This window comes from Mesoplodon mirus, assembly GCF_964341445.2.
Source record: "Mesoplodon mirus genome assembly, chromosome: 3".
Lineage (NCBI taxonomy): Eukaryota > Metazoa > Chordata > Mammalia > Artiodactyla > Ziphiidae > Mesoplodon > Mesoplodon mirus.
This window is the reverse complement of record NC_138978.1, coordinates 85,761,953-85,789,371: the sequence shown is the minus strand read 5'-3', so window position 1 is coordinate 85,789,371 and position 27,419 is coordinate 85,761,953. Positions and strand designations below refer to the sequence as shown.

At 38.7% G+C, this 27,419-nt stretch overlaps 1 protein-coding gene across 1 annotated transcript; it reads right to left on the bottom strand.

Annotated features, from left to right (window-relative positions):
• Positions 1 to 1,568: 1,568 nt before the first annotated feature.
• ZNF326 (zinc finger protein 326) lies at positions 1,569 to 12,125 on the bottom strand (the record flags this gene model as incomplete). Its single annotated transcript, XM_082616181.1, has 4 exons — positions 11,914 to 12,125; positions 9,966 to 10,010; positions 1,780 to 1,815; positions 1,569 to 1,684 (listed from the first exon to the last, which is right to left on the bottom strand). The coding sequence occupies exons 1-4, from the start codon at positions 11,927 to 11,929 to the stop codon at positions 1,569 to 1,571; spliced, it is 213 nt and encodes a 70-aa protein (XP_082472307.1). The 5' UTR covers positions 11,930 to 12,125.
• Positions 12,126 to 27,419: the final 15,294 nt, after the last annotated feature.

The following is a 27,419-nucleotide window of genomic DNA, read 5'->3' as shown; positions in this document are numbered from 1 at the left end:
AAACTTTGGTTAAGGTCAGTAATCAATCCTCAGTCACTTTTTACTTGTATACTAATAAATCTAACAAATCTAGAAGGATAAGCACATAAAATAGAACATAAAAGTAAAAGACCACCAACATATACCCTCTGCATATGAATTTTCAAGGCAGATTAGAAAGAATACATTTTATAAGGTCTTCAATTATTTGAAAAATTATTCCCTATTATCAAAAAATTATTCCCTAGTATCACATAAAATTATCACATAAAGCTACTCTAAAAAAAGGGAGTGTACAGTCTCCTCAAGGTTTTAATAGAATCAACAGAAGAAACAAATCATCTTACTTCTCACCAAAGCATGGATTACAAAAGTCGCTTATCTTACAACATAGTTTTATAAAGGCCCACAATTACACGAGATAAATGATAACATCTACATAGTTTATGCACATTACATTTACAATGTAATAGGGCAGGAAGAGATATGGTAAAACATTTAAATGTGTTACATTACTTCAATTATTTACAGATCACTAAATAGAAGGTACTATTTACTTCTGAATCCTAGTAACCATATAAAAATTATTCCTCTTTTCAACTACACTTTTCAAAACATCTATCACGTAAGCAAAACTGTTGTATCTATTTTCTTGATTTTTCTCTACTATAAACCATAATGGCACACTTGAAGCAGAAAAAAGAAAAGTAAGTATCATTCGGTCCATCCTTAAGGAATCCAGATCCTTCAATTTATGAAGAAGGACAATATTTTCAAATGTTTCCTAACTAGTTTTACTTATATCTAGTAGGAATCTTTGTGCCTCAAAAAGTAGACCCCCCTTGACCTGAAATGTGGTCAACCCTAAAGCGTGTAGGAGTTCAACTAGGTTTAAGCTTTACACAGCATTGACAGTGAAACATAAGTACAATCTAAATTCTACTGCATTAAAATAAGCAAAGGTATCATACTCATGGCTTTAATATAATGTTCCTAGTCTAGAGCACAAGTGTTTCTGGTATAAGCAGTACCTGCCAGTAAATAATCTAGACATTATTTAAAGAACACTTTTATTATTACAATATGCTCTTGTAACTTACTTTAAAATTAAAATTAAAAGAATAACTATTTTAAATGTTTCTTAGAAATTAAATGTTGCTAGACTGGTTCAGTTAAACCCATTCTAGTCAAAGACTGCTTTGCTGCTTTATAGAGTACCCCACAGTAGTAAAGATTTTTGGAAATTCATAACAAAAAGCTTCACAAATAGTATTTCCAATAACATTTTTATATCATTTGTTCAGGACATTCTGATTGATAAGCAGTTAAAAGTAAAAGAAGAAAAAAAATGCTCACTGCTAAAGACAGAAAATCTTACTCTATTATAATGAAATGATAAAGGTTTTCCTGAGATTTTCCTAATGTCTGCCAGTAATGCTGAGATAATTTTTAGAACCATTAACACCTTTCACCATTTAAGGTGATTCTAAATAGCAAAGTTCAAGTAGCGTCACATGCCTAAGGAATAGGAAATTAGAATATCCAGAATCTTACAGTCATCTAATTATTTGGCCAAGTGATGAAGCAATTTACCTGCTACCCCCACCACCACCACTGTGACTGTCCATGCCATATGACTGGTTTAGGTAGGAGTCCATGGATCTTTGACCCCCACAGGATCCATGGCCATAGTCACGATCCATCCCTACAAAGAGTTTAAAAAGAAAAAAATTAAATGACGCTCACCTTTACTGGCACTCAAAAGAAGAATTTTTAGATAAATATCCTTGAATGTCAGACCTCCATAAGATCCGGGGCCATAATCACGATCCATTCCTAAAAGAGTCAATAGCAAAAGGTCAGGAAGATACTATTCTCTTCAGGAATCTTTGCATAAAACACAAGATATTCATACCAATCATCTGAGATGATAATTCATCATTAACATTTAAGCTAAAGTCACAATAGACACTGAAGGAAAAAACACACAGATTATAATCTACTGAAAAATCAGATTTGCTAATGAAACCTAATTTTTCAAAGAAAAACATTATCAACTAAAAAGTTCTATATTAAAATTATCTTCAATATAGCCAATGTTTATTTGACTAGGGTACTACCATAAGGCCCTGTGTTAGGTGCTACATGGTACATAATTAATAATTCCTATTCTCAAGAAAAGTCAGTATTTAATAATGTCAAAAGGAAAAATTTTTGTTACAAGTATAGCCTTCTACATCTAACTCCTCTCAAAATGTCTAAAAACTCAGAAGCAGCCACACTGTAAATTAGCCCAATTGAAATTAGTTCATATTACTAACTGAAATAGGTATCTTTAAAAAGTAAAATCAGGGCCTCCCTGGTGGCGCAGTGGTTGAGAGTCCGCCTGCCGATGCAGGCGATACGGGTTCGTGCCCCGGTCCGGGAGGATCCCATATGCCGCGGAGCGGCTGGGCCCATGAGCCATGGCCGCTGAGCCTGTGCGTCCGGAGCCTGTGCGTCCGGAGCCTGTGCTCCGCAACGGGAGAGGCCACAACAGTGAGGGGCCGGCATACCGCAAAAAAAAAAAAAAAAGTAAAATCAGAGTAGGGCCAATCTGTGGTACTGTGCCTATAAATAATGACTCAACAAATATTTAAATCCTCAAATACTTTGAATAAAGGGAATGAATGTGAATTCTAGCAATGCAGACACTAAAAGAATTATGATACAATCGAGGCACGTAAGTATATTTTATTACACTGTAATTCCACTTACATCCCAACCTCTGACATGAAAAACAAATACAACAAAAGAGGTAATAAAATGAATTTACTATGATTATAAAATTGAAAAAATTCAAAAACCATTCAGAATGTGTTTCCTATAAAGTCCTTTAAGATCCTTCATTTATCACCCTCTTCAAGTTTCATGCACTAATAAATGTAAGAATATACACGGAGCAAATACATTAATTTTTATTTTTTAAAAACGCTAAATTTTAATTATAATCACATAAATATGATTTCTGGTCCTAACAACAAAATCTTGCAACTTTTAACCTGAAAGCAACCTAAATGATCAAATTTAATCGTTTCATTTTATAGATTATAGAACTAAAAAGTCCAAAGAGATGAAATGATTTTCCCAAAGTCTCATAAATAACCACCCCTCTAGTTTCATGCTGTCGCTTCTACATGAAACACTCTCTTCTACCACCCCAAATATCAGCTTGTTGAAATTTTCTAATCTTTTAAAGTCCATTTCAAATACTAATCCTTTCAAGAACATTTTTTTTTTTTTTGCGGTACGCGGGCCTCTCACTGTTGTGACCTCTCCCGTTGCGGAGCACAGGCTCCCCACGCACAGGCTCAACGGCCATGGCTCATGGGCCTAGCCGCTCCGCGGCATGTGGGATCTTCCCAGACCAGGGCACGAACCCGAGTCCCCTGTATCGGCAGGCAGACTCTCAACCACTGCGCCACCAGGGAAGCCCTCAAGAACATTTTTACTGATGTTGTCTCAGTTGATTATCATCTCTTTCTTTTGAATATCTACAAAACTCTGTAGCTCTTACATGGTATTTATGATACTCTGCCTTATACAGTATTCTGCTATTTGTGGCCTCATTTTTTTTTTTTTTTGGCTGTGCCACACGGCATACGGAGATCTTAGTTCCCCAACCAAGGGCGGAACCTGTGTCCTCTGGAAGTGTGAAGTCTTAACCACTGGACTGCCAGGGAAGTCCTGTGGCCTCATTTTAAATGTACACTAGACTTGGGGTCAGGGTCTAATTTTTCACAAATTTTTTATGCACCCTAGGACAGAAGTTTTCAATAGCCTGTTGACTACTGAGAGTTGCCAGGACCCCTTCAGAGGGTCCATAAGATCAAACTATTTCTATAAATAGTACTAAGATATTATCTGCCTTTTTCACAGTGTTGAAAATTTTTTTGCACTGAAGATGCAAAAGCACTGGTGGATAAAACTGTTGGTGTTATAGCACAAATCAAGGCAGTGACACCAGACCTCACTAGTAGTTGTACTGCACACTTGCAGTAAAAAATAATAAAATAAAAATGCCATCATTGCTTAAAGAATGCCCTTGATGAAGCAGTAAGAATTATTAATTTTATTAAATCATGACCTTTGAGTACACTCTCTTTATGATATTCTGCTCAGTAAAATGGAAAGTATATGTAAAGCAATTTTGCTGCATATCAGTGCATAAAGTTCCATTAAGTGCCATAGTTCTCTCCAGGAAAAGCCATTGAATTAGCCACTTTTTACAAGGAATACTATTTTTACTAAAAGGAAAGACTGACATTCAAAAACTATGGCTTTCAGACTTGAGCATCTGGCAGACACTTTCTCAAAAATGAAGTGAAACTCACTTCAAAGAAAACAGGTGACAATATTTGTTGCCAAAGATGAAATTCAAGCTCTCACGTGAAAATTAGAATTTTATAAAACTTGAGCTTGACAGCTTCCCAATACTTAAAGGTTTTTCTGATAAAACTGATACTAGTATTACTGAATATGACTTTTTACATTGTACAATAAAATCTGTCAATATTTGGAAAATCTGAATAACTCAATAAACCAGTACTTTTCAAATAACTAATGCCTGATATTACAGGATCATAAATCGTAAAAAGATCCATTCAAAGAAGGCATACAAATGCATTTTAATACAACAAAAAGTTTATCAATATACAGAAAGTACTGAGATATTTTACATTGTTTTTTGTTCATACTAAGACTTCAAGTCAAGTTCATACTAAGACTAAGACAGCATACCTCAATTCAGACTCTCCACACTGCAAGTGCTCAATAGTGATAAGTGGTTAGTGTCTACCATATCAGATAACACAGTTCTAGACTGATAAAATAGTTATCTGTCTTTAGAGTTGGTAATTATACAATATAATTTGCTCATATCTCATATAGGGGACAATTTCAACATTAAAATAAAGTTTTCAAAATAAAAAGTTTTCCACTAAAGGCCTCATATTAAAATGTAATTTTAGAGTTAGGTTCAGTTAGGTACACAAAACAAAAAAACTTGTATTTTGTTATTTCTGCTCATTTCTATTTTAAGTCAGCAGAGGCTGCCTCTGGATACTAAATCTTTCAGTTTTTTGATTCTGTGTGTTTTTATTTCACTACAGAGTCATAAATTACTAACATTTATTGAACACTCACCTTGTGCCAGGCACTGTGGAGTACACAAAAATTAATAGAGCTATCTTTATATAGCAATGACTTGGGCTTACTGTTCACACTACTGTTACTATTCAGTTAATTAAAAAGGAAAAGAGGAAAAGTCTTTATACGTATTGCATATAATCAGTGTGATTACAGGGATATAGATTCTATAAGATGACCATTTATATATAAACAATATTCTTCCAGGTTACCGAATAAATTTAAAAATCACTTTAAAAATAAAGTTGTAAGACTATAACATACCTTTACTATTAATATTAAATGAGAACAAGGATATACTGTACAACACAGGGAATACAGCCAGTATTTTACAATAACTATAAATGGAATATAACCTTTAAAAATTGTGAATCACTGTTATACATCTGAAACATATAGTATTCCATCAACTATTTCTGGATTAAAAAAATATATTAAATGAAAGTAACTCACTCAAAAATTAAACTGACATATTTTAAATCAAATCTGTTCTATTGTTTTGATTATGCTATCATATAAATGATAAGCTCAACAAATGTTAAAACTCATGTATAATTAAATCACAAGATAAGAGCTGTGGAGTAGTATGAAAAAACAACTGACTTATGATCAAAATAACTAACAAGTTGTATGACACTAAGTCATGAATGAGACCACTTTTTACCACCTCCACACTACTAGCATCATGGTGCAGGCCACCAGCATCTCTCATCTACATTATTGCAACAGCCTCCCAACTGGTTTTCCTGCTTCCACTTCTGCTCCCTTTCTGTTTATTGTGAAGAAAATAGCTAGAAGAATTCTGTTAAAATGTAAGTTACATTATGTTTAATGCTCAGTACTTTCCAATGGCTTCCCATCTTACTCCAAGTAAAAGCTAAAGCCTTAAGATAATCTATAAGGCCCTACACCAGTGGCCTTTACCCACGGGCAATTTTGCCCCCCAGAGGACATTTGGTAATGTCTGAAAACATTTCTGGCTGTCACCAAAATGGGTAGTGGGTGCTACCTGCATCAAATGACACAGGCCAAGGATGCTGCTAAAACATTCCACAATGCACAGCACATTCCCCCACAAAGAAAAATTATCTAGTCCAAAATGTCAACAGTGCCAAAGTTGAGAAATCCTGCCCATTACCTCTTAACTTTACCTACCCCACTGCCTCTTAATTTCATCATCTATGGTCTCCCCTTACTCCACTCTAGCTATACTAGGTCCCTTGCTGTTCCTAGACTACAACAGGCATATATCTATTTTTGCACCTGCTATTCCCTCTGCCTGGAATGCTCTTCTTCTGTATCTGTGCTGCTCACACCCTCAACTCTTTCAGCTCTTCACTTTCTATTGCTTCCTAGATATAAGCAAATTGTCTTTGACTTTCAGTGCCTTCTGGCTACACCTCACTATTCTAACCTTGTTTTAAGATTACTCAGCAAAAATCATCTGCCGTAGTCAAGCCCAGCTTCTTAAGTCTCTCTGAAGCACAGTGTACTCAGCCCTACCTTTGTTCCTGCTTTCCCTCTAACCAAAATGCTTTCCCTTTTTTTGTCTGCTATTTATATAAGAAGAATTATTTTAAAGCAAGAAGGAAATATGAAGACACTGGAAATACAACTTCCTTCCAAGAAATCTGTAGCTTGACATGTTTTCCAGTGTCTTCTACTTCATTTCAGTCGCTGGAAAATACAACACTAAATCAATGCATTGTTGGCTTCAACTGGTAACTACTACACACCTTTTATTTCCTAAAGTCTACAGCATTCTTCCCCTAGATAGCTTCATGGCTTGCATCCTCATCTCCCTCAAATCTATGCTCAAAAGTTACCCCTTTAGTGAGGCTTTCCCTAGCTAATCTCTTTAAAATTGTAACACACGCGTGCGCACGCACACACACACACCCTGCCCTGTGTTATTATTCTCCTAGCAATTGCAATAGTACAATATATATTACTTCTTGTTTACTGTCTATTTCACCCCACTAGACTGTACACTTCACAAAGGCAGGAATATCTGTCCATTTTGTTCACTGCTATATTGCTAGCTCCAAGAACAGTATCTGATACATAGCACTCAATAAATATCTGTTGAAGTCAAATTACATCCCTGAAATTAAGTTCCTCATTTATAAAATGTAGATAACTCAGACCTCAAAGTGGTGTCAAGCAGTGGTGTTTACTTAAAGGTGCTTTCCAAAATCATTCGAAGTAGTTCTTTAAAACTTACACAGTTGGGACCATTTACCCTAAAAATTAAGATTCAAGGGGACTAGAGTATGACCTAAACAGATACACTTTGAAACAGCTCCACAGGGAAGTCTAACAATCACCCTTAAATGAGAACCACTGTTGGAACTAAAATTAAGAGAAAAATAAGTCATAACATCAGTAAAAAACTAATTTGAAAAGATATATGCAACCCCATTTTCGCTGCAGCATTATTTACAATAGCCAAGATATGGAATAACCCAAATACCCATCTATAGATTAATGGATAAAGATAATGTGATGTGATATATATGGATGTATATACATGAAATATTACTTAGCCATGAAAAAGAATGGAATCTTGCCTTTGCAACATGGATAGACCTTGAGGGCATATACTAAGTGAAATAAATCAGACAAAGAAAGATAAATATTGTATGATTTCACTTATATGTAGAATCTAAAAAAAACAAATCAAATCAAAACAAAACAAACAAAAAAGCCAAGCTCGTGGATATAACAGATTGGTGGTTGCCAGAGAAGGGGGGTAGGTATAGGAGTGGGTGAAATGGGTGAAGGGAGTCAGAAGGTACAAACTTCCAGTTATAAAATAAACAAGTCATGGGGATGTAATGTATAGCACAGTGACTATAGTTAGTAATAGTGTATTGCATATTTGACAGTTGCTAAGAAAGTAAATCTTAAAAGTTCTCATTACAGGAAAACTATGTATGGTGATAGATGGTAACTAGACTTATTGTGGTGATCATTTCACAATGGATACAGGTATGGGATCATTATGTTGTACATCTGAAATATAATGTTATATGTCAATTATACTTCAATTAAAAATAAAGTGCAGGCTTCCCTGGTGGCACAGCGGTTGGGAGTCTGCCTGCTAAGGCGGGGGATGCGGGTTCGGGCCCTGGTCTGGGAGGATCCCGCATGCCGCGGAGCAGCTAGGCCCGTGAGCCACAACTACTGAGCCTGCGCGTCTGGAGCCTGTGCTCCTCAACAAGAGAGGCCGCAACAGTGAGAGGCCCGCGCACCGCGATGAAGAGTGGGCCCCGCTTGCCGCAACTAGAGAAAGCCCTCGCACAGAAACGAAGACCCAACACAGCCAAAAATAAATAAATAAATAAATTTTTAAAAATAAATAAATAAATAAAGTGCATGTTTTAAAAAGGTCATAACATTAGTAACAGAAATTTCTGAAGCTCTTTTTACAACACTGTACATTAAGAAAATAAACTTCTGGGCCTCTATGATTCTGCATCTCAAAGCCCTATATTTAGGCATTAAATTCAACTCTCTGTTACATCCTACTGGAGATCATGGCCTTCTATTATTCCAAACCTCTTTGGTAAAAGTACTAGTCCTACTGATTCCAGTTTAAAATCCTGGATTCATTTTTATTCATCCTTCTCAATTTTCTACTCACTACTAAGCAGCCTGAAAGTTCTGCTAATTTGCTCAAGAAATAGCTTAATATTTTTTAAATTACTATCATCACCTCCCAAGTTCAAGGTCTAAAATCCTTACACCTGAATTTACGAAACAGCCTTCTTGATAATTTTCCAGTTTTCAATCTAACCTACATGTGGATGCAAATTAAATTTCTGGTAATTTTATTATATCACTCTGCTGCTCGAAAATATATTTTTCAGCACTCAATATACATTGACTACTTCCTATATGTTTAACCTTTTTAGTCAACATCAAATTCAAAGTTTCTCTAAATTCTTAGATATGATAAATAGAAATTAACTGAATGTTAATTATTCCCATAAAATGACATGGTCTTCTTTACGTAGTAGTACATTTACTTCAGTTTTATTTAGTGAATACATTACATCCTGTACAACAGATGAATTTTGCATTTCTCTGGCAATTAGGATATTTAATTCCACTCCCTGGTGTCATTCATATAATGCTTTTTAACCTCTTTGAATTGTTCCATGTTCTTTTTGTGTTATTATCCTGTCTGGTAAAGCCTTAACTCTAATAACTATCGAAACACCACCCCAACTGTATGCTGCATACCTCTTATGATTTTACCTAGCTCTGTAGTCACAATTCTAATGTCATGCTTATGTCAATAAACAATCAGGCTTCTTTATGTGCTCCTCTAGACAGTTCTTTATATACTAACACATTTGGACATATTAAAGCAAATGACCTCAGAAACAAGGTCAAAATGTTACAAAAGAAGCAGTATAAAACAAAGCCAATAATCCACTTAATCTACTTTACTCAATACCAAAACCTCTAATTCAACAAAAATAACTCAGCTAGCTGCTTGTTAAGTCATCACTCAGTGCAGTTAGGGCCTTTTGGAATAAATTAAAGGATTCATAATTCAAATAAAACAGAGTCAAATTAATCTCAATAGCCCTAAGTTTTTCTGATTCCAAATTCTCTAACACAAATAATATAGATATTATAACAACATCAACACTGATACATCAAGAGACCAAACAATGACTGAAACAAGGCACAATTCCCTTTTTACATTGGTAGTTTATATGGATGAAGAGAAAAACTGAAATGCATTCCCTTAACTTATTTCAGAGCAAATGAAAGAGGATACTCACCATTAAAGCTCTGATAAGTATTTCTGCAAGCAGAATGTGTGTAATCTATGAAGACACATTTAACAGAAAGGAATTAGTGCAATATTAGCAAAAATCTGAAATTATATACCCATCTACTAAAAACAAACACAATTTTTAAAATGCCATTAATGCAATTATCTGCAAAAATAGGGTGTAAATAATTATAAATATTTCATGTGGGAAAATACATATCCCTTTCTTTTCACTATCTCCCCAAATGGCAAGTTTATCATCCAAATCATGGTAATGTAAAAATTAGTTTATAAAACCTAATATATAATAACATCCAAAAAAGGGGATCCAGTACTGATTTATATGGAGTAACAAAAAGGAAGGCAAATATATTATGTATCAAATAATGCAAAAAGCAGGGACATCTGAGAATTGATTCTATGTAATATATAATTTTTTCCAAGTTAATATTTCTTTTAGCACTTAATTTGCTCTCTACAGATTTCAAGATCTTATCTGAGAAATGTATATACATACATGTATATATGTGTGGTGCTATATCTACCCAGGATGTGGTATCATCACCAAAAAATCATATTGATAATTTCTCTGTCAAAACGAATTCGGCAATTGTTAAATCCTTTAGTTAATTTTACTAATAAATATTGAAAGAAAAGAATTTAACAGAGTGGTCATTTGGATACAACAGAATCCAACTACACTACACAGGATTAGTCAAAGTCCAACTAAAACAAAAAAAACACCAGAGTGTGCTACTGTTAATACCTAAACCTCCTGTTTCAAAGTAACTTAAAACTCTCCACAAAAAGGTTATTCCAATCCCCTTTCATATACTTAGATTTGATAGCTTTAACTCTTTGTGGCATGAAATCAAATCAAAGGTCAAAAGATCATTTAGTCGGACTCACAGCACATTCAAAGATAATTCTGGGGGTTGGGCTAGAGGCTTAGGTAGTGAACTGATTTTATTTAGAAATGCCTGGTTACTCAGGACTAAATTCAGTTTATTCACACCCCTTCTCATGTCTCCCTAATTCTGTCATTACGTACTCATTTTACCTTGACACCCGTTCCTATAAAGTTGGCCAAGATTTGAAGACAAGTTGAAAACCAAATTAATTTTACTTCGTGAGCCTATGAAAATGCTTTAAAGAACTGGCCTGAGAGACGACTGAAAGGTACTGCTAAAATACGGTTTATTTAAATAGCAAGTCCAACCCAGGCGGTCTGAATTTGAAGGGCATGTGATGCTGTGCCAGAATTCTGACTAACTTAAGTCCCATCCATACACCGTCCAGAGATAAATGCTTCGGTTCACAGACATATTTCAAATTAGGGATTAAGGCCCGGGCAATGTTTGTTGGTGGATAAATATCCCAGTTTGCTAACCAGAAATACCTTACTTTCCATTCCGGATAGAGATCTACCTATACAGATGCCCTTTAAACTCATCTTAAACTAAGACAACCAGGAACACGACCATGAACAAGCCTCTGAAAATCCTATCTGGCGAGAAGTAACCTGGGTTTGGGGATTGACTAAAAGGACGATCTGGGTCGCTGCCCACGGCGCGAGTGCGAGCCGCGGCAAGGGAGGCCCACTTGCCGCTTAGCCCGAGACCGGGAAGTTGGAAGCGTCCGGGCAATTTCCACTCAGCGGGGCGGGGACCAGTCTGGGGCCGAGTCCGGAGGCCGCGGCGCTTTGGGCGCGTCCTTACCCACACCGAGGCTGGCGCGGAACTCCAGGGTCGCAGGCCACAGGGGGCGCCGGGCCGGGGGATCGGGCGCGCGGGTCCCCACTGAGGCCGACTCCGGGCACCGGGCCCGCGGCGGGCGGGCGGCCTCCGGGCCCACAGAACAAAGCCCACACGGCCATCTTGAGACGGTAAACAGACCCCCGGGGCAGGCCACCCCGCCTCTCGCCGCCGCACCGACCAGCCAGAGGCCGCGCTTACCGTCCTCGAAGTCCATGGCGGAGGCTCGGGGCCGACGGCCTCGGTGGCGCTGGGGTGAGCTGCGGCGGGAGGCGAGCGTCCGTGACCCGCGGTTACACACAGCCAGTAAACGCGACCAAGAGCGGCGCTACCGGCCCGGGAGCCGCAGGCCAGAGTGAGGCTGGGGGGCGGGGCCGGCCGGCGTTGCCGGCGTCGCAGCGCGGCCTTCGATTGGCTGGCGCGAGCTGGTGGGCGGGCCCTGGAGTGGGGGCGGGAAGCAGGTCTGCTGTCACGCTCCCAGGTGCTGACCCTCTCGGAGCGGACGAGGGGTAAGGAAGGTGGGAAAAAAAGGAGCCCCAGAGACTGGCCGGAGTCGTGGGAAAGAGAGCTGGGTGTGCTGCAAGGTCTGCCTGCAGCCCGCCATGTTTGATTCTGGCAAGAGCGAAAGGATCTTGTTGGAATACCTTCCTCCTGCCCGAACTAATATATTATACCACGTGCCGACATTTTGCTTTTTATTGGCTGGTGATGACTGATCGGAAAATGTTAAAATCCTTATGGAGTTTCTGTCATGGAGACGCAGAAGTCCAGGACGTTTTTAGAACTCTGTGAGAAGAGGAGAACAGATTGCTAAATAGGAAACAATTATGAGTATGATCCAAGACAGGCCATGATCAAGTTCTGAGTTTCAAGGTGTAAAATAAAAATGTTGTAAAAGTTAACAGACAGGGAAGATTTGTGGCAGGAGTCATCCAGAACTTGAAGAACAACAACGGGCGAACGCACATACTTATTAACATTGTATTATTGTCACTTTGGAAATAGTGTTGGGGACAGTGGGCAAGGTCATTCACCCACAAGGCAATGTGGAAAAAGACAACTGTTAGGTCATTCTAACCCTGGAGCAGCTTGAACTCCAGGTTAGAAAACATTTTTTTCATAGCGCAAATGGTGTCAACAATGAGTTGATCACAGGATAGGAAATCATGAATCAAGCCCTTTGCCCTTCTTTGGGGACCAAGCAGTTGCAGGAACCAAGTTCCGAGAAAGCAGCGCCTAGAAACAGGACTGAAGGAAAAACTCACAGGTATACTATGTTGCATTACTGTAGCCCCAAATCTGGGCAGGGCACTGTTTCTTCCTCATCACTTTCCTTCTCCACCCTGATTGATTCACCCAATTCTCCACCCTTTTATTGTTTTCTTTTTTTTTCCCCTCCTATACATGTTTTCTATTCACCGGAGTAGAACATGTTGAAAACTGAACTCATGATTTCCTTCCTCAAACCTGTTCATCCTCCTTTATTCTTTCATCTGTGTTAGTGGCGTCATGAGCAACCACCCACTACTAATCCCAGCCAGAAGCCTGCGACTCATCCAGGCTACTCCCCTTCTCCCATCCTCAATCCGTACTGAAGTCTCTCATCTGCTTACTACCTCCTAAAATGTCTTACATTTTCCCCCTGCTCTCCAACTCACTGCACTACCTGAGTTAGACTCTCATTATCTCTCTCCCAAACTATTGCCATAGCTTCCTAAATAATTTCTCTGCCTTTCCACCTTGACCTTCTCAGGCTCCTCAGGGCCACGGTGATCTAAAGGCAAATCTGAACATATCATGCATCTCTATCACAGATTAGGTGAAGGCAAATCTCCTTAACATAGAGCACATCCAGCAGGGTCTAGCCACTGCCTGACCTGCCATCTTCCTACATTTCTCCCTCCTCCTCTCTCCCCTACTCTTTCCGTTTTGATTGGCAATTTTAAGCTGCTTGCAGTTTCCAAAACATCCCAATGCTTTTTTCTTTCTTTTTTTTTTTTTTTTTGCGGTACGCGGGCCTCTCACTGCTGTGGCCTCTGCTGTTGCGGAGCACAGGCTCTGGATGCGCAGACTCAGCGGCCATGGCTCACGGGCCCAGCCGCTCCGCGGCATGTGGGATCTTCCCGGACCGGGGCACGAACCTGTGTCCCCTGCATCGGCAGGCGGACTCTCAACCACTACACCACCAGGGAAGCCCCCAATGCTTTTTCATGTCACTGAACTTTTGCTTAGGTTTTTCTCTCTGTTTGGAACACCCCCTGGTTAACCCTACTCATCCTCAAAACACAGTTCAGAATTTATTTCCTTTGAAAAAACGCTCCCACATCCCACCCCCGCCCCCTAGACCAGAACTTCTCAAATATTAATGAGCATATGATTCACATTCAGTCAGTCTGGGTTGGAGCCGGAGAGTCTGCATTTCTCACAAGTTTCCAAGAGATGTTGCTGCTGGCAGTCAAACTAGACTTGGAATAGCAAGGCCCTGGGCCCTGGGCTCTATTAAAAGCCCCTCCTCTGAGCTCCCTGGACCAACCTCTGCTACAGCACTATCTTCCTTGCATCAGATACTGTTTGGCTTTATGTCTCTCCACGTTAAAAGCCCTTTGAGATTAGACCTAAGTCTTCTTTGTATCCTAAGTGCCAAGCACATAAGTTTAATAATTAAAACTGAGCTCTCCCTGAGGTTTTTAATTTTTCTTCTTGTTATCAAGGCAAAGGAATGATTTTGTAATCTGAGGTCTTCAGGTCTTGGCATAAGTGAAAGGAAATAAACATTGGGTCACTATTTGTATTTGTGTATCATGTGCACACACGCATATGTATGCACTCACACACACACACACACACACACACACACACACACACACCCCTACCTTACTCCCCTGAAAGAGAAAACTGCCAGACAAGGAACTCCTAACTCCAGAAGAAACCTGACCTCAGCACAAACGCCTGGAGAGCCAGAATACATGTGTCTCTTCCCTCCTTCCTTCCTCCTTCCCAAATAGGAAGTGTTCTTGAAGAGGCAGATGGCAGTGCTTGAGACACCCCGTAATACTTGAGAGACTATCACATCATCCCCTAATTAACTTATGGAACAAATATTGGATAAGCACCAACTATGTGCCAAACATCCTTTTCTTCATTGTTGTCTCTTTGCTGCCCCCCAGGGTCTGTACATTGCTAGGCTCAGATTTTTACGCTGAGGGGCCAATGTTCTGTACAAAGTCTTATATCATTTCATCCTCCACATATTTCTCAAGAGGTAGAAGGTTGGTAAACGCCAGACTGGCAGAGTCCCTTGGAAAAGAAAAGAGAACAGGGTTTTCTGAGTGCAGAGGTTAAAGGATGTGTGGGCTGAGGCCAAGGAAAGATTGCAGGGGGAAGGAAAGTGAGGGGTCGCGCCCAAGACCTGATCCTGAGGGAGCTGTCAGAGAAGCCCCACCATCCCACTCTCCAGAACCTGAGAAGAGCTAGGTGAGCAGACTTCCTGAGGACGCAGGGACCTTTGTCCCTCATCTCCTAACCCTCCACCTACATATTTTCTGCCCCAGCAACACAGGGCCATCTGCTGCTCCCCGAGCAAGTCATGTAGTTTCACGTTTCTATGCCTTTGCTTACCTTGTTCTCTCTGCTTCTATGATGTTTCCTCCCCTCCTCTGCCATTCTTCAAGGTTCAGTATTGATGTTACCTCTTTCTAAACCCCTCCCTAACTCTTAGTCAAAATCCCCTTCCCTCTATGTTACCTTAATAGCAGTTATCGCTGTTGAGTTTTTGTTATAGTTAGTTAGTTACTTCTTTGTCTAGCTACTTTTTCATATTCTTTGGGTATGGAGACCCTTCTTTGCACCCCTTTATAAGGCCTATGTGTAGCACATTGTCACTATATATTAAAGGAGAGGCTCATTAGCCAATTAGCCACTGAAGAAAAGATTCAGACAAATTGGATGTCCAGAGCTTCATCCAAAACCACAGCATCCTACAATTATTTTGGAGAGTAAGTGACAGTGGAGTTACAAAAGGGAGTCCTAATTTCACAATGTTTTCCTAATTAGCTCCAAATAATTCTTCCTCCCTCTATTCTTTAGGGAATTCACAAATACTTGCAAAAGTCAAGAACTAAGAATTACTATCTTATAGCAAAGCAGCTAAACTCAATATAAACAAAGTAATTCCTACTGAGGGCTCTGAGGACTTATCAAGGAGATCTGGTTACAGAACCACAACAGTGGAAATCTGCTGAAAGCAACTGGTATGACAGCACTAAATGGACGTGTTTTATACATATGGGAAGATATCTCTCCCTGATTTTCATATACGACTTTGAAAAGGTGCAAGAGTCTCTAAAAGCTAAAAGAAATAGCAATTAAAATAATAAAGCAACCGTTATTAAGCCCTATATATTAATAAATGTTCCAAAGCACTTTACATGTATTAACTCATTTTATCTGCCCAGTAATTCTATGATGTAGGTACCATTATGGCCACTACTTTAGAAAACTGAGACCCAGAGAGGTGAAGTTGCTTGCCCAAGGTCACACCCCTAAAAGAAGAGTAGAGATGTTTCAAACTCAGGCAGCCAGGTTCCAGAGCCCAAGCTTCGGAAGTGCCTATGGTTGCCTACTGAGTAGCAGTGATATGCTAGGAATTTGGTGGACACTTTACATGCCTTATTTCTAATCCTAACAAAAAAGATAGTCTATATCCTTTTCCAAATAAGACAAATTAAAAAGAAAGTTACTCATCCAAGAACACATAACGAGTAATTGCTGGTTCCATATTTTTTTTAAAAAAATTTTGAGGTATAGTTGATGTACAATATTATATAAACTGGTTTCATATTCAGGATAAATATTATATAGTCATGCTTGGGTCTATTGGTGTATGGATTCAACCTTGTAGACCCAGCATCATCATCAGGGTCCTCAGGTTAAAAAGGGGGCGTGGGAAGGGGTTTGCTAACCTATCATTTGCATAATTGCACATAATGTGGTCAAAGAAACTGCATACCAAAAGAAGTGATCAAGAGGGCTTTAGAGATTCCGCACTTTGTTCTATGTTTTAGGCCTTCCTCAGATTAGAAAAACTCCATTAGTTTCATATGCATTTCCTCCCCCCAAAATGGAGGTAAAATTTTAAATGCAAAAGTGCTTTCAAAGCGTAATAATTACCTCCCTTCCTTAGGTACATATTATATAAAGTTTACACTTCTGGAAAATGAGGTTTATTCCCTTATAGGGGCTCAATTAAACCTCTGAATTATTGCCACTCATTTTATCTATTAATGTGTTATAGTCCATCATAAATTTTACTTTCCTAAGTAAATTGAGAGCAAGCTGTCTGTGACATCTGTCAACCCCACTGATGGCCAGAATTGATTTGGTGGATCTGCTCTGCTGGAAAGGTGTCCTCTTTCTTCCTGGCTCTGCCACATGTGTCTGTCCCAAAGCTGCATGCTTCATTGAAGAGGATGATTTTCTTAGATAGAGGAGGACAAGGATCTATAAGGAGTCAGGTTCTTCTGCTGGAATATCCAAGGCATGTTAAGTAGGTTATCCTGCCTGGGATAGATAATGAGCCACTTGAAGGTGGAGATTTCATCTTTATTTCTCCAGCCCCCTAGCACAATACCCCTGGCACATGGTAGACTCTAAAATGTTTGTGGAATAAATAAAAAGGAAACAAATCCACAGTCAGATCCAGTATTAAGATAGATTCAATTCTACATTAAGGTGACACATATTAATAAAAATACAGACATGCAAAATTCAAACTTGCGCACATACAATTTAACTCCCTTCTTTAGAGTCCTTACCCAAACACATAATTTACAAACAGAAAAAAGGCACAATCCTGGGAAAGCCAGTAGAGGGCACCACACACCAAATATAGTCAAAATTCGGCTGCAGAAATTGAGCACATGTTCTAGATACTGCTGGTCTGAGTGTTCCAAATAGAAACAGGGTAGAGAATATTCCTGTGGGCTGGTGCTCTACAGGTACCTGAATTTCTATTCTGGTTTGATTGTGGATATAAATTTCCCTGTTTGCCTCATTTCACTAGGTTTCATTTTTAGAGATGACTTTTAAAGGATGAATCAAAGGATGAAAAAGCTTATTATAATGGTATATTTGAAAAGCAGGATATGAAATTGTGTATGGAATCTGACAAGAGCAATGTCAATAATTTTTTTAAAAGACAAAGTATGAAAATAAAATGGAAAGAAAAATCCCAAAACATGAACAGTGATTCTTTGTGTGATGACTTTTTATATGCACAGAGACATACCTATTTGTTCTCCTATAGTCTCCAAATTTCTTGAGCACTTCTATAATGTAAAATATATAGTTTATACAAAACAAGTGGTAATATTTATTAATAATTAGTGTTTATAAAAATTTCTCCTTAGCCAAATGTTGTATTCATTTTCATAGTAGATATAGTTACTGTTAGGGGTAGGGAAAGGAGCAGCTATTTTCCACTTAAGTAAGTGGTCCTCAAGCCTGTCTCTACTCTAGAATCATCTGGGTACTTTTAATAACTTCCAGTATCCAGGCCTCACTTTGGAGATTCTGATTTAATGATGAATCTAAAACTGTCACCAATGTTGATTTTCAAGACACTCATAAGAGATGCTATTGGAATAAGTTCCCTTCTGTTTCAGTAACTTGTATTTCTTAAGGAGATGTTGAATTTAGAAAAAAAACTTTATAGATTGAGTAACCACACATTAGTGGATCGATCCCTGTGTGTGAAATGGTATAACAACTACACCCTGAATCAGGGCTTGTACAGACACATATATATCTTTCAGCTCTAAAATCTGGCTTGATTCCACTGTTCCCTCTAACTACCCTGCATCCTTGGGAGATAATTAGCTAATGACAGTAAAGGCTTTTAAACTGAAACATGTATAATGCTAAACACAGGAAACACACAAAGGATTTCACTGACTGCCAATATTTCTCAACCAGAGACAGTTGATGCATCTTTCAGCCAGGTTCTCTTTTGCAACTGAAATCTTCCTAATCTTTATTTCTACAAACAGAGTTCTCTTTTTTAAATGCCTTTCCTACAAATCAAAGACCTAAGAAGATTACCCCTTTATTCTCTCAGAAGTAAGGTTCCTGCCTCAACAAAACACCACATAGTAGTATGGTTTGGTGTGAATGATGTTTAGGCAGTTGATGGGTTTGCTTGGATCACTGAAGGCAAAAGAGGTCATACTGGGTGGTCCAGTATTAGTCCTGGCACCACATCATCTTTGGCTTTAAAGCAAATGATTTGTGCACATGGTAATAAATCAAGTAGTATAAAAGAACTTCCAGGGAAAAGCTATAGCCTTTCCTCTTTTCCTTGCTTAGTTAGCTCCAATCCCTTCTACAGAGGAAAACTGGTTTTATCTGGAGTGAGATCATTCAGTCTTTACTTCCAGTTCATTCTATATCTCTCTTCTTGGATTACCAACTTTAGTCAATATCAGTCAATTCACAGTATGAAAATCAGAATGTATCTCATACTACTCTTCTCTTCCCAATGTTTAACAGCAGTAATAGTGTTTTATTTCCTCTATTGGAACTAAACATGTACATTTTTTAAAAATAAATTTATTTATTTTAGGCTGCGTTGGGTCTTCATTGCTGCACGTGGACTTTCTCTAGTTGCGGCGAGCAGGGGCTACTCTTTATTGCAGCATGCAGGCTTCTCGTTGCAGTGGCTTCTCTTGTTGCAGAGCACGGGCTCTAGGTGCGTGGGCTTCAGTAGTTGTGGCATGCGGGCTCAGTAGTTGTGGCTTTCAGGCTCTAGAGCACAGGCTCAGTAGTTGTGGCACATGGGCTTAGTTGCTCTGCTGCATGTTGCATCTTCCCGGACCAGAGATCGAACCCATGTCCTCTGCATTGGCAGGTGGATTCTTAACCATTGCGCCACCAGGGAAGTCCTAAACGTTTACATTTTTGAACAAGGACTCAAAATATATTTTTTAATAGTGTATCTATGCATTTCCTCTATAAAATGAAGGTACTGATCCCCCTTCCCGTTCCTCCACTTTTCCTTTCCCTTTTTTTTTTTGTCAGCAACATTTAACCACTAACAAAATTGTTAATATTTACATTCAGTACTGCAATCATGAAAAATTCTTTCCTACTTTATCTATAGGTTGACTTTAGAAGTTAATAACCTATATACTTCCTTCCCAAGGGGACAGTATGAAAAGGTGGGAGCAAGGGGAAATTTTACATTGGAGAAACCTGGCAAACATTACCTCAACCAGGTTATCAAGGTCAGAAAGAGTGATAAGTCACGTTGATAGTATGTACCCTTGATTTGATGTGACAAAAATGGCACTTGACCTTTGTGGTCTTCTCTACAAAACCCGTAATACCAGTCTAATCATAAGAAAAACACCACAGAAATCCCAAATAAGGGACATTGTATAAAATACCTGACTAGTACTCCTCAAACTCATTAAGGTCATCAAGAATAAGGAAAGTCTGACAAACTATTACAGCCAAAAGGAGCCTAAGGAGACATGATGACTAAATGTAATGTGGTATCCTGGATGAGATCTTGGAACAGAAGAAGACATTAGATAAAAACTAAAGAAATCTGCATAAAGTATGGATTTTAGTTAATGATGACGGATGAGTACTCGTTCATTAATTGTAACAAATGGATGATACTTATATAAGGTGTTAATAATAGGGGAACTCTGTAGTGTCTTTATAATTTTTCTATAAATCTAAAACTGTTCTAAAAATTAAAGTTTATTACAACATAATAAACAATGGAAGCAAGCCAATATACTACATGTATTTTATTATGATCAATATAAGCATTGTTCAGTATTATATGCTAGGATGACATTTTCCATGGACCCAATGTTATAACCCCGGGTCTCTCAAATGTGGCTATTGCTAGCATCAAGGGCAAATAGATCCCTTTTTCTTACAGTCTATTAACTGCTTATATTCATGCCTAGTTGTAGTTTACTTCATATGTGGTCTGTGACTTCTGTTGTTCTGAATTTGTTTTTTCTCAAGATTCTGTAACTTTACCTTGTGTATTCTAGCCTGTGGCATTTTCTGACAATTCAACCATTAATCCTCCCCTTTCACTTTTTATCTTTTAGAAATTAGTTGAAATCTCCATTCCATGGGCTTCTACCCATTCCAATCACATACTTTTTGGGGAATACTTGTTTACTTTTATTTCAATGGAGTCATGGGGGGAAGTAGGTTCTTATAGGCTTACCCTCCTGTCTTAAAAGAGAAACTTACTTTACCTTTCATACAGTTTCATCAGTCTTTACTAAGAGTATACTAGCTGAGTTCTGGCTCAAAGAAACAAAAAGCATGTGGAGTCTGGCCAATATGCAGTCCTTAAGGAGAAATAAGTAGTCTTCTTGCCACAAGATATTTCTAGAAGCACGTTACTATGATCAATCCAATCCTCTTGTATTTGTTTTTAAAGAAACACATGATTGTAGGAAAATGAGTTATTTTAAAAGAAAGGTGCCTGGATCTTTTTTAGTAGACCCCTACAAAAAGCACATGCTGCCGTGCATTGTCTTAGATGAGGCAAAGAATTACAGAAGAGACTCATAGTTGTCAAGTCTTGAAAGACACTGGAGATCACCTAGCTCTAACCCAACCCCCTGACTTTTCAGATGAGGACAAGAAGGCCTAATGAAGTTTAGGTACTTATCCAAGTTCACTCAGCTAATAAACAGAAGCAATAAGACTAAAAAATGAGTAAGTCTAATCCAAGGAGCTTTCTGACACACTCCTCACCCTGAGTCTTGAATAGCTGTTTTCCAAGGGCTTCTCTACAATCTCCTCCCCTCCAACCACATCTTTTTCGGAACTCTAAACAGGGGTACAGAGAGAAGGGAGGGATGTAGTGGGAGGAGAAGAGGATTACAGCTGGGAAGCGGTCTGTCCCTGCTTTTTTTCCAGAAATCTACCTGCCCTGGCTGGGATCAGTGAACAAAACTTACTAAATCTGGAGATATATCCTTCCCCCTCTACTCTGTTCCTTACCCCAAAACTGCCTGGGAGAAGGAGAATACAGATGGCATGATCTGGCTCTAGTTGTTTTAACAAAATATGTGCCCTAGCCTTAGGAATTAATGATCATTTTCACAAGAGGAGTGGATGTTCCTATTTACATAGTATACCAGTCTCCTCAAAGTTTTCTTTTCATCTATGTTCTTGCCAATATGAATGACTAAGGGAAGAAAGGTCATAATTTTATGACATTTAGTTTGGTAATTAATATGAGGCAAAAGGAATTTTTTTCACACCCTTTAGTTTCTTTTTTTTTTTCGCGGTACGCGGGTCTCTCCCTGTTGTGGCCTCTCCCGTTGTGGAGCACAGGCTCCGGACGCGCAGGCTCAGCAGCCATGGCTCACGGGCCCAGCCACTCCGCGGCATGTAGGATCTTCCCGGAGCGGAGCACGAACCCGCGTCCCCTGCATCGGCAGGTGGACTCTCAACCACTGTGCCACCAGGGAAGCCCTTCTTTGTTGTTTTTTCATTCAGGAAATTGAAGAGGAGAAAAATATGTTCATAGTACATTTGACTGTTTATTTAATTTTTAAAGCACAAAGTGATGAGAAAGTGGTCTTTCTCCATGTCCTACAATTGTCTTCTATAACTCTACTCAGACATTTTCCCTCAGGGCAACTGTTAGAAAACATCTGGAGGATGGAACTGGAGCACCTATTAACAAAGCCATATTTGACCATCAAAAACCATGGCACTGACCAGTCCCTCTCATCAGGAGGATTGCACAAGCTTCTTACATAGCCTCATCCATCAGAGGGCAGACAGCAGAAGCAAGAAGAACTATAATCCTGCAGTCTGTGGAATGAAAACTGCATTCACAGAAAGATACACAAAATGAAAAGGCAGAAGACTATGCAACAGATGAAGCAACAACATAAAACCCCAGAAAAACAACTAAATGAAGTGGAGAGAGGCAACCTTCCAGAAAAAGAATTCAGAATAATGATAGTGAAGATGATCCAGGACCTTGGAAAAAGAATGGAGGCAAAGATCGAGAAGGTGCAAGAAATGTTTAACAAAGACCTAGAAGAATTAAAGAACAAACACCTAGAAGAATTAAAGAACAAACAAACAGAGACAAACAATACAATAACTGAAATGAAAAATACACTAGAAGGAATCAATAGCAGAATAACTGAGGCAGAAGAATGGATAAGTGACCTGGAAGACAGAATGGTGGAATTCATTGCAGTGGAACAGAATAAAGAAAAAAGAATGAAAAGAAATGAAGACAGCCTAAGAGACTTCTGGGACAATATTAAATGCACCAACATTCACATTATAGGGGTCCCAGAAGAGGAAGAGAGAGAGAGAAAGGAGCCAGGAAAACATTTGAAGAGATTATAGTCGAAAACTTCCCTAACATGGGAAAGGAAATAGCCACCCAAGTCCAGGAAGCGCAGAGAGTCCCAAGCAGGATAAACCCAAGGAGAAACATGCCGAGACACACAGTAATCAAACTGGCAAAAATTAAAAACAAAGAAAAATAATTAAAAGCAACAAGGGAAAAACAACAAATAACATACAAGGGAACTCCCATAAGGTTAACAGCTGATTTCTCAGCAGAAACTCTATAAGCCAGAGGGAGTGGCATGATATATTTAAAGTGATGAAAGGGAAGAACCTACAACCAACATAGCCCTACCCGGCAAGGATCTCATTCAGATCGACGGAGAAATCAAAAGCTTTACAGAAAAGCAAAAGCTAAGAGAATTCAGCACCACCAAATGAACTCTACAACAAATGCTAAAGGAACTTCTCTAAGTGGGAAACACAAGAGAAGAAAACAACCTACAAAAACAAACACAAAACAATTTTAAAAATGGTAATAAGATAATCACCTTGCATATAAATGGATTAAATGCTACAACCAAAAGACACAGGCTCACTGAATGGGTATAAAAACAAGACCCATATATATGCTGTCTACAAGAGATTCACTTCAGACCTAGGGGCACATACACAGCCTGAAAGTGAGGGGATGAAGAAAGATATTCCATTCAAATGGAAATCAAAAGAAAGTTGGAGTAGCAATACTCATATCAAATAAAATAGACATTAAAATAAAGAATGTTACAAGGACACTATATGATGATTAAGGGATCAGTCCTTACATAATGATTAAGGGAAGGACACTACATAGTGATTAAGGGATCAATCCAAGAAGAAGATAATAACAATTATAAATATATATGCACCCAACATAGGAGCACCTCAATACATAAGGCAAATGCTAATAGCTATAAAAGAAGAAATCGACAGCAACACAGTAATAGTGGGGGACTTTAACACCTCACTTACATCAATGGACAGATCATCCAGACAGAAAATTAATAAGGAAACACAAGCTTTAAATGACATAATAGACCAGATAGATTTAATTGATATTTATAGGACATTCCATCCAAAAACAGCAGATTACACTTTCTTCTGAAGTGCACACAGAACATTCTCCAGGATAGATCACATCTTGGGTCACAAAACAAGCCTCAGTAAATTTAAGAAAATTGAAATCATTTCAAGCAACTTTTCTGATCACAACGCTATGAGATTAGAAATAAATTACAGGGGGGAAAAATGTAAAAATCACAAACACATGGAGGCTAAACAATACATTACTCAATAACCAAGAGATCACTAAATAAATCAAAGAGGAAATAAAAAAAATACCTAGAGATATATGACAATGAAAACACGACAATCCAAAACATATGGGATGCAGCAAAAGCAGTTCTAAGAGGGAAGTTTATAGCAGTACAATCCTACCTCAAGAAACAAGAAAAATCTCAAATAAACAATCTAACCTTACACCTAAAGGAACCAGAGAAAGAAAAACAAACAAATCCCAAAGTTAGCAGAGGAAAGAAACCATAAAGACCAGAGCCAAAATAAATGAAATAGAAACAAAGAAGACAATAGCAAAGATCAATAAAACTAAAAGATGGTTCTTTGAGAAGATAAACAAAATTGATAAACCATTAGCCAGACTCATCAAGATAAAGAGGGAAAGGACTCGAATCAATAAAATTAGAAATGAAAAAGGAGAAGTTACAACAGGACACCACAGAAATACAAAGCATCATAAGAGACAACTACAAGCAACTCTATGCCAATAAAATGGACAACCTGGAAGAAATGGACAAATTCTTAGAAAAGTATAACCTTCCAAGACTGAACCAGGAAGAAATAGAGAATATGAACAGACCAATCACAAGTAATGAAATTGAAACTGTGATTAAAAATCTTCCAACAGAGGCTTCCCTGGTGGCGCAGTGGTTGAGAGTCTGCCTGCTGATGCAGGGGACACGGGTTCGTGCCCCGGTCCGGGAAGATCCCACATGCCATGGAGCGACTGGGCCCGTGAGCCATGGCTGCTGAGCCTGCGCGTCCAGAGCCTGTGCTCCACAACAGGAGAGGCCACAACAGTGAGAGGCCCGCGTACCACAAAAAAAAAAAAAAAAAAATCTTCCAACAAACAAAAGTCCAGGACCAGATGGCTTCAGAGGTGAATTCTATCAAACATTTAGAAAAAAGCTAACACCTATCCTTTTCAAACTCTTCCAAAAAATTGCAGAGGAAGGAACACTCCCAAACTCATTCTACGAGGCCACCATCACCATGATAGCAAAACCAGACAAAGATGTCACAAAAAAAAGAAAATTACAGACCAATACCACACATGAATATAGATGCAAAAATCCTCAACAAGGGCTTCCCTGGTGGCGCAGTGGTTGGGAGTCTGCCTGCCGATGCAGGGGACGCGGGTTCGTGACCCGGTCCGGGAAGATCCCACATGCCGCGGAGCGGCTGGGCCCGTGGGCCATGGCCGCTGGGCCTGCACGTCCGGAGCCTGTGCTCCGCAACGGGAGAGGCCGCGGCAGTGAGAAGCCCGCGTACTGCAAAAAAAAAAAAAAAAAACCTCAACAAAATACTAGCCAACAGAATCCAACAACACACCATGATCAAGTGGGATTTATCCCAGGGATGCAAGGATTCTTCAATATATGCAAATCAAACAATGTAGTACACCATATTAACAAATTGAAGAATAAAAACCATATGATCATCTCAATAGATGCAGAAAAAGCTTTTGACAAAATTCAACACCCATTTATGATAAAAACTCTCCAGAAAGAGGGCATAGAGGGAACCTACCACAACATAATAAAGGTCATATACAACAAACCCACAGCAAACATCATTCTCAATGGTGCAAAACTGAAAGCATTTCCTCTAAGATCAGGAACAAGACAAGGATGTCCACTCTCACCAACATAGTTTTGAAAGTCCTAGCCACGGCAATCAGAGAGGAAAAAGAAATATAAGGAATACAAGCTGGAAAAGAAGAAGTAAAATTGTCACTGTTTGCAGATAACATGATACTATACAAAGAGAATCCTAAATATGCCACCAGAAAACTACTAGAGCTAATCAATGAATTTGGTAAAGTTGCAGGATACAAAATTAATGCACAGAAATCTCTTGCATTACTAGACACTAACAATGAAAAATCTGAAAGAGAAATTAAGGAAACACTCCCATTCACCAGTGCAACAAAAAGAATAAAAATACCTAGGAATAAACCTACCTAAGGAGGTAAAAGACCTGTACTCAGAAAACTATAAGACACTGTTGAAAGAAATCAAAGATGACACAAACAGATGGAGCGATATACCATGTACTGAGATTGGAAGATTCAGTATTGTGAAAATGACTATACCACCCAAAGCAATCTACACTTTCAGTGCAATCCCTATCAAATTACCAATGGCATTTTTTACAGAACAAGAACAAAAAATCTCCAGTTTTGTATGGAGACACAAAAGACCCCAAATAGCCAAAGCAATCTTGAGGGAAAAAAACAGAGCTGGAGGAATCAGACTCCCTGACTTCAGACTATACTACATAGCTACAGTAATCAAGACAGCATGGTACTGGCACAAAAACAGAAATATAGATCAATGAAACAGGATAGAAAGCCCAGAGATAAACCCAGGCACCTATGGTCAACTAATCTATGACAAAGGAGGCCAGAATATGCAATGAAGCAAAGACAGTCTCTTCAATAAGTGTTGTTGGGAAAACTGGACAGCTACATGTAAAAGAATGAAATTAGAACACTCCCTAACACCATACACAAAAATAAACTCAAAATGGATTAGAGACCTAAATGTAAAACTGGACACTATAAAACTCCTAGAGGAAAACACAGGAAGAACACTCTTTGACATAAATCACACCAAGATCTTTTATGACTCACCTCCTAGAGCAATGGAAATAAAAACAAAAATAAACAAATGGGACCTAATGAAACTTCAAAGCTTTGCACACTAAAGGAAACTATAAACAAGATGAAAAGACTTTCTCCCATTTCTGTCAGAATGGGAGAAAATATTTGCAAACGAATCAACAGACAAAGGCTTAATCTCCCAAATATATAAACAGTTCATGCAGCTCAATATTAAAAAAAACAAACAACCCAATCAAAAAATGGGCAGAAGACCTAAATAGACATTTCTCCAAAGGAGATATACAGATGGCCAAGAGGCACATGAAAAGCTGCTCAACATCACTAATTATTAGAGAAATGCAAATCAAAACTACAATGAAGTATCACCTCACACCGGTTTGAATGGGCATCA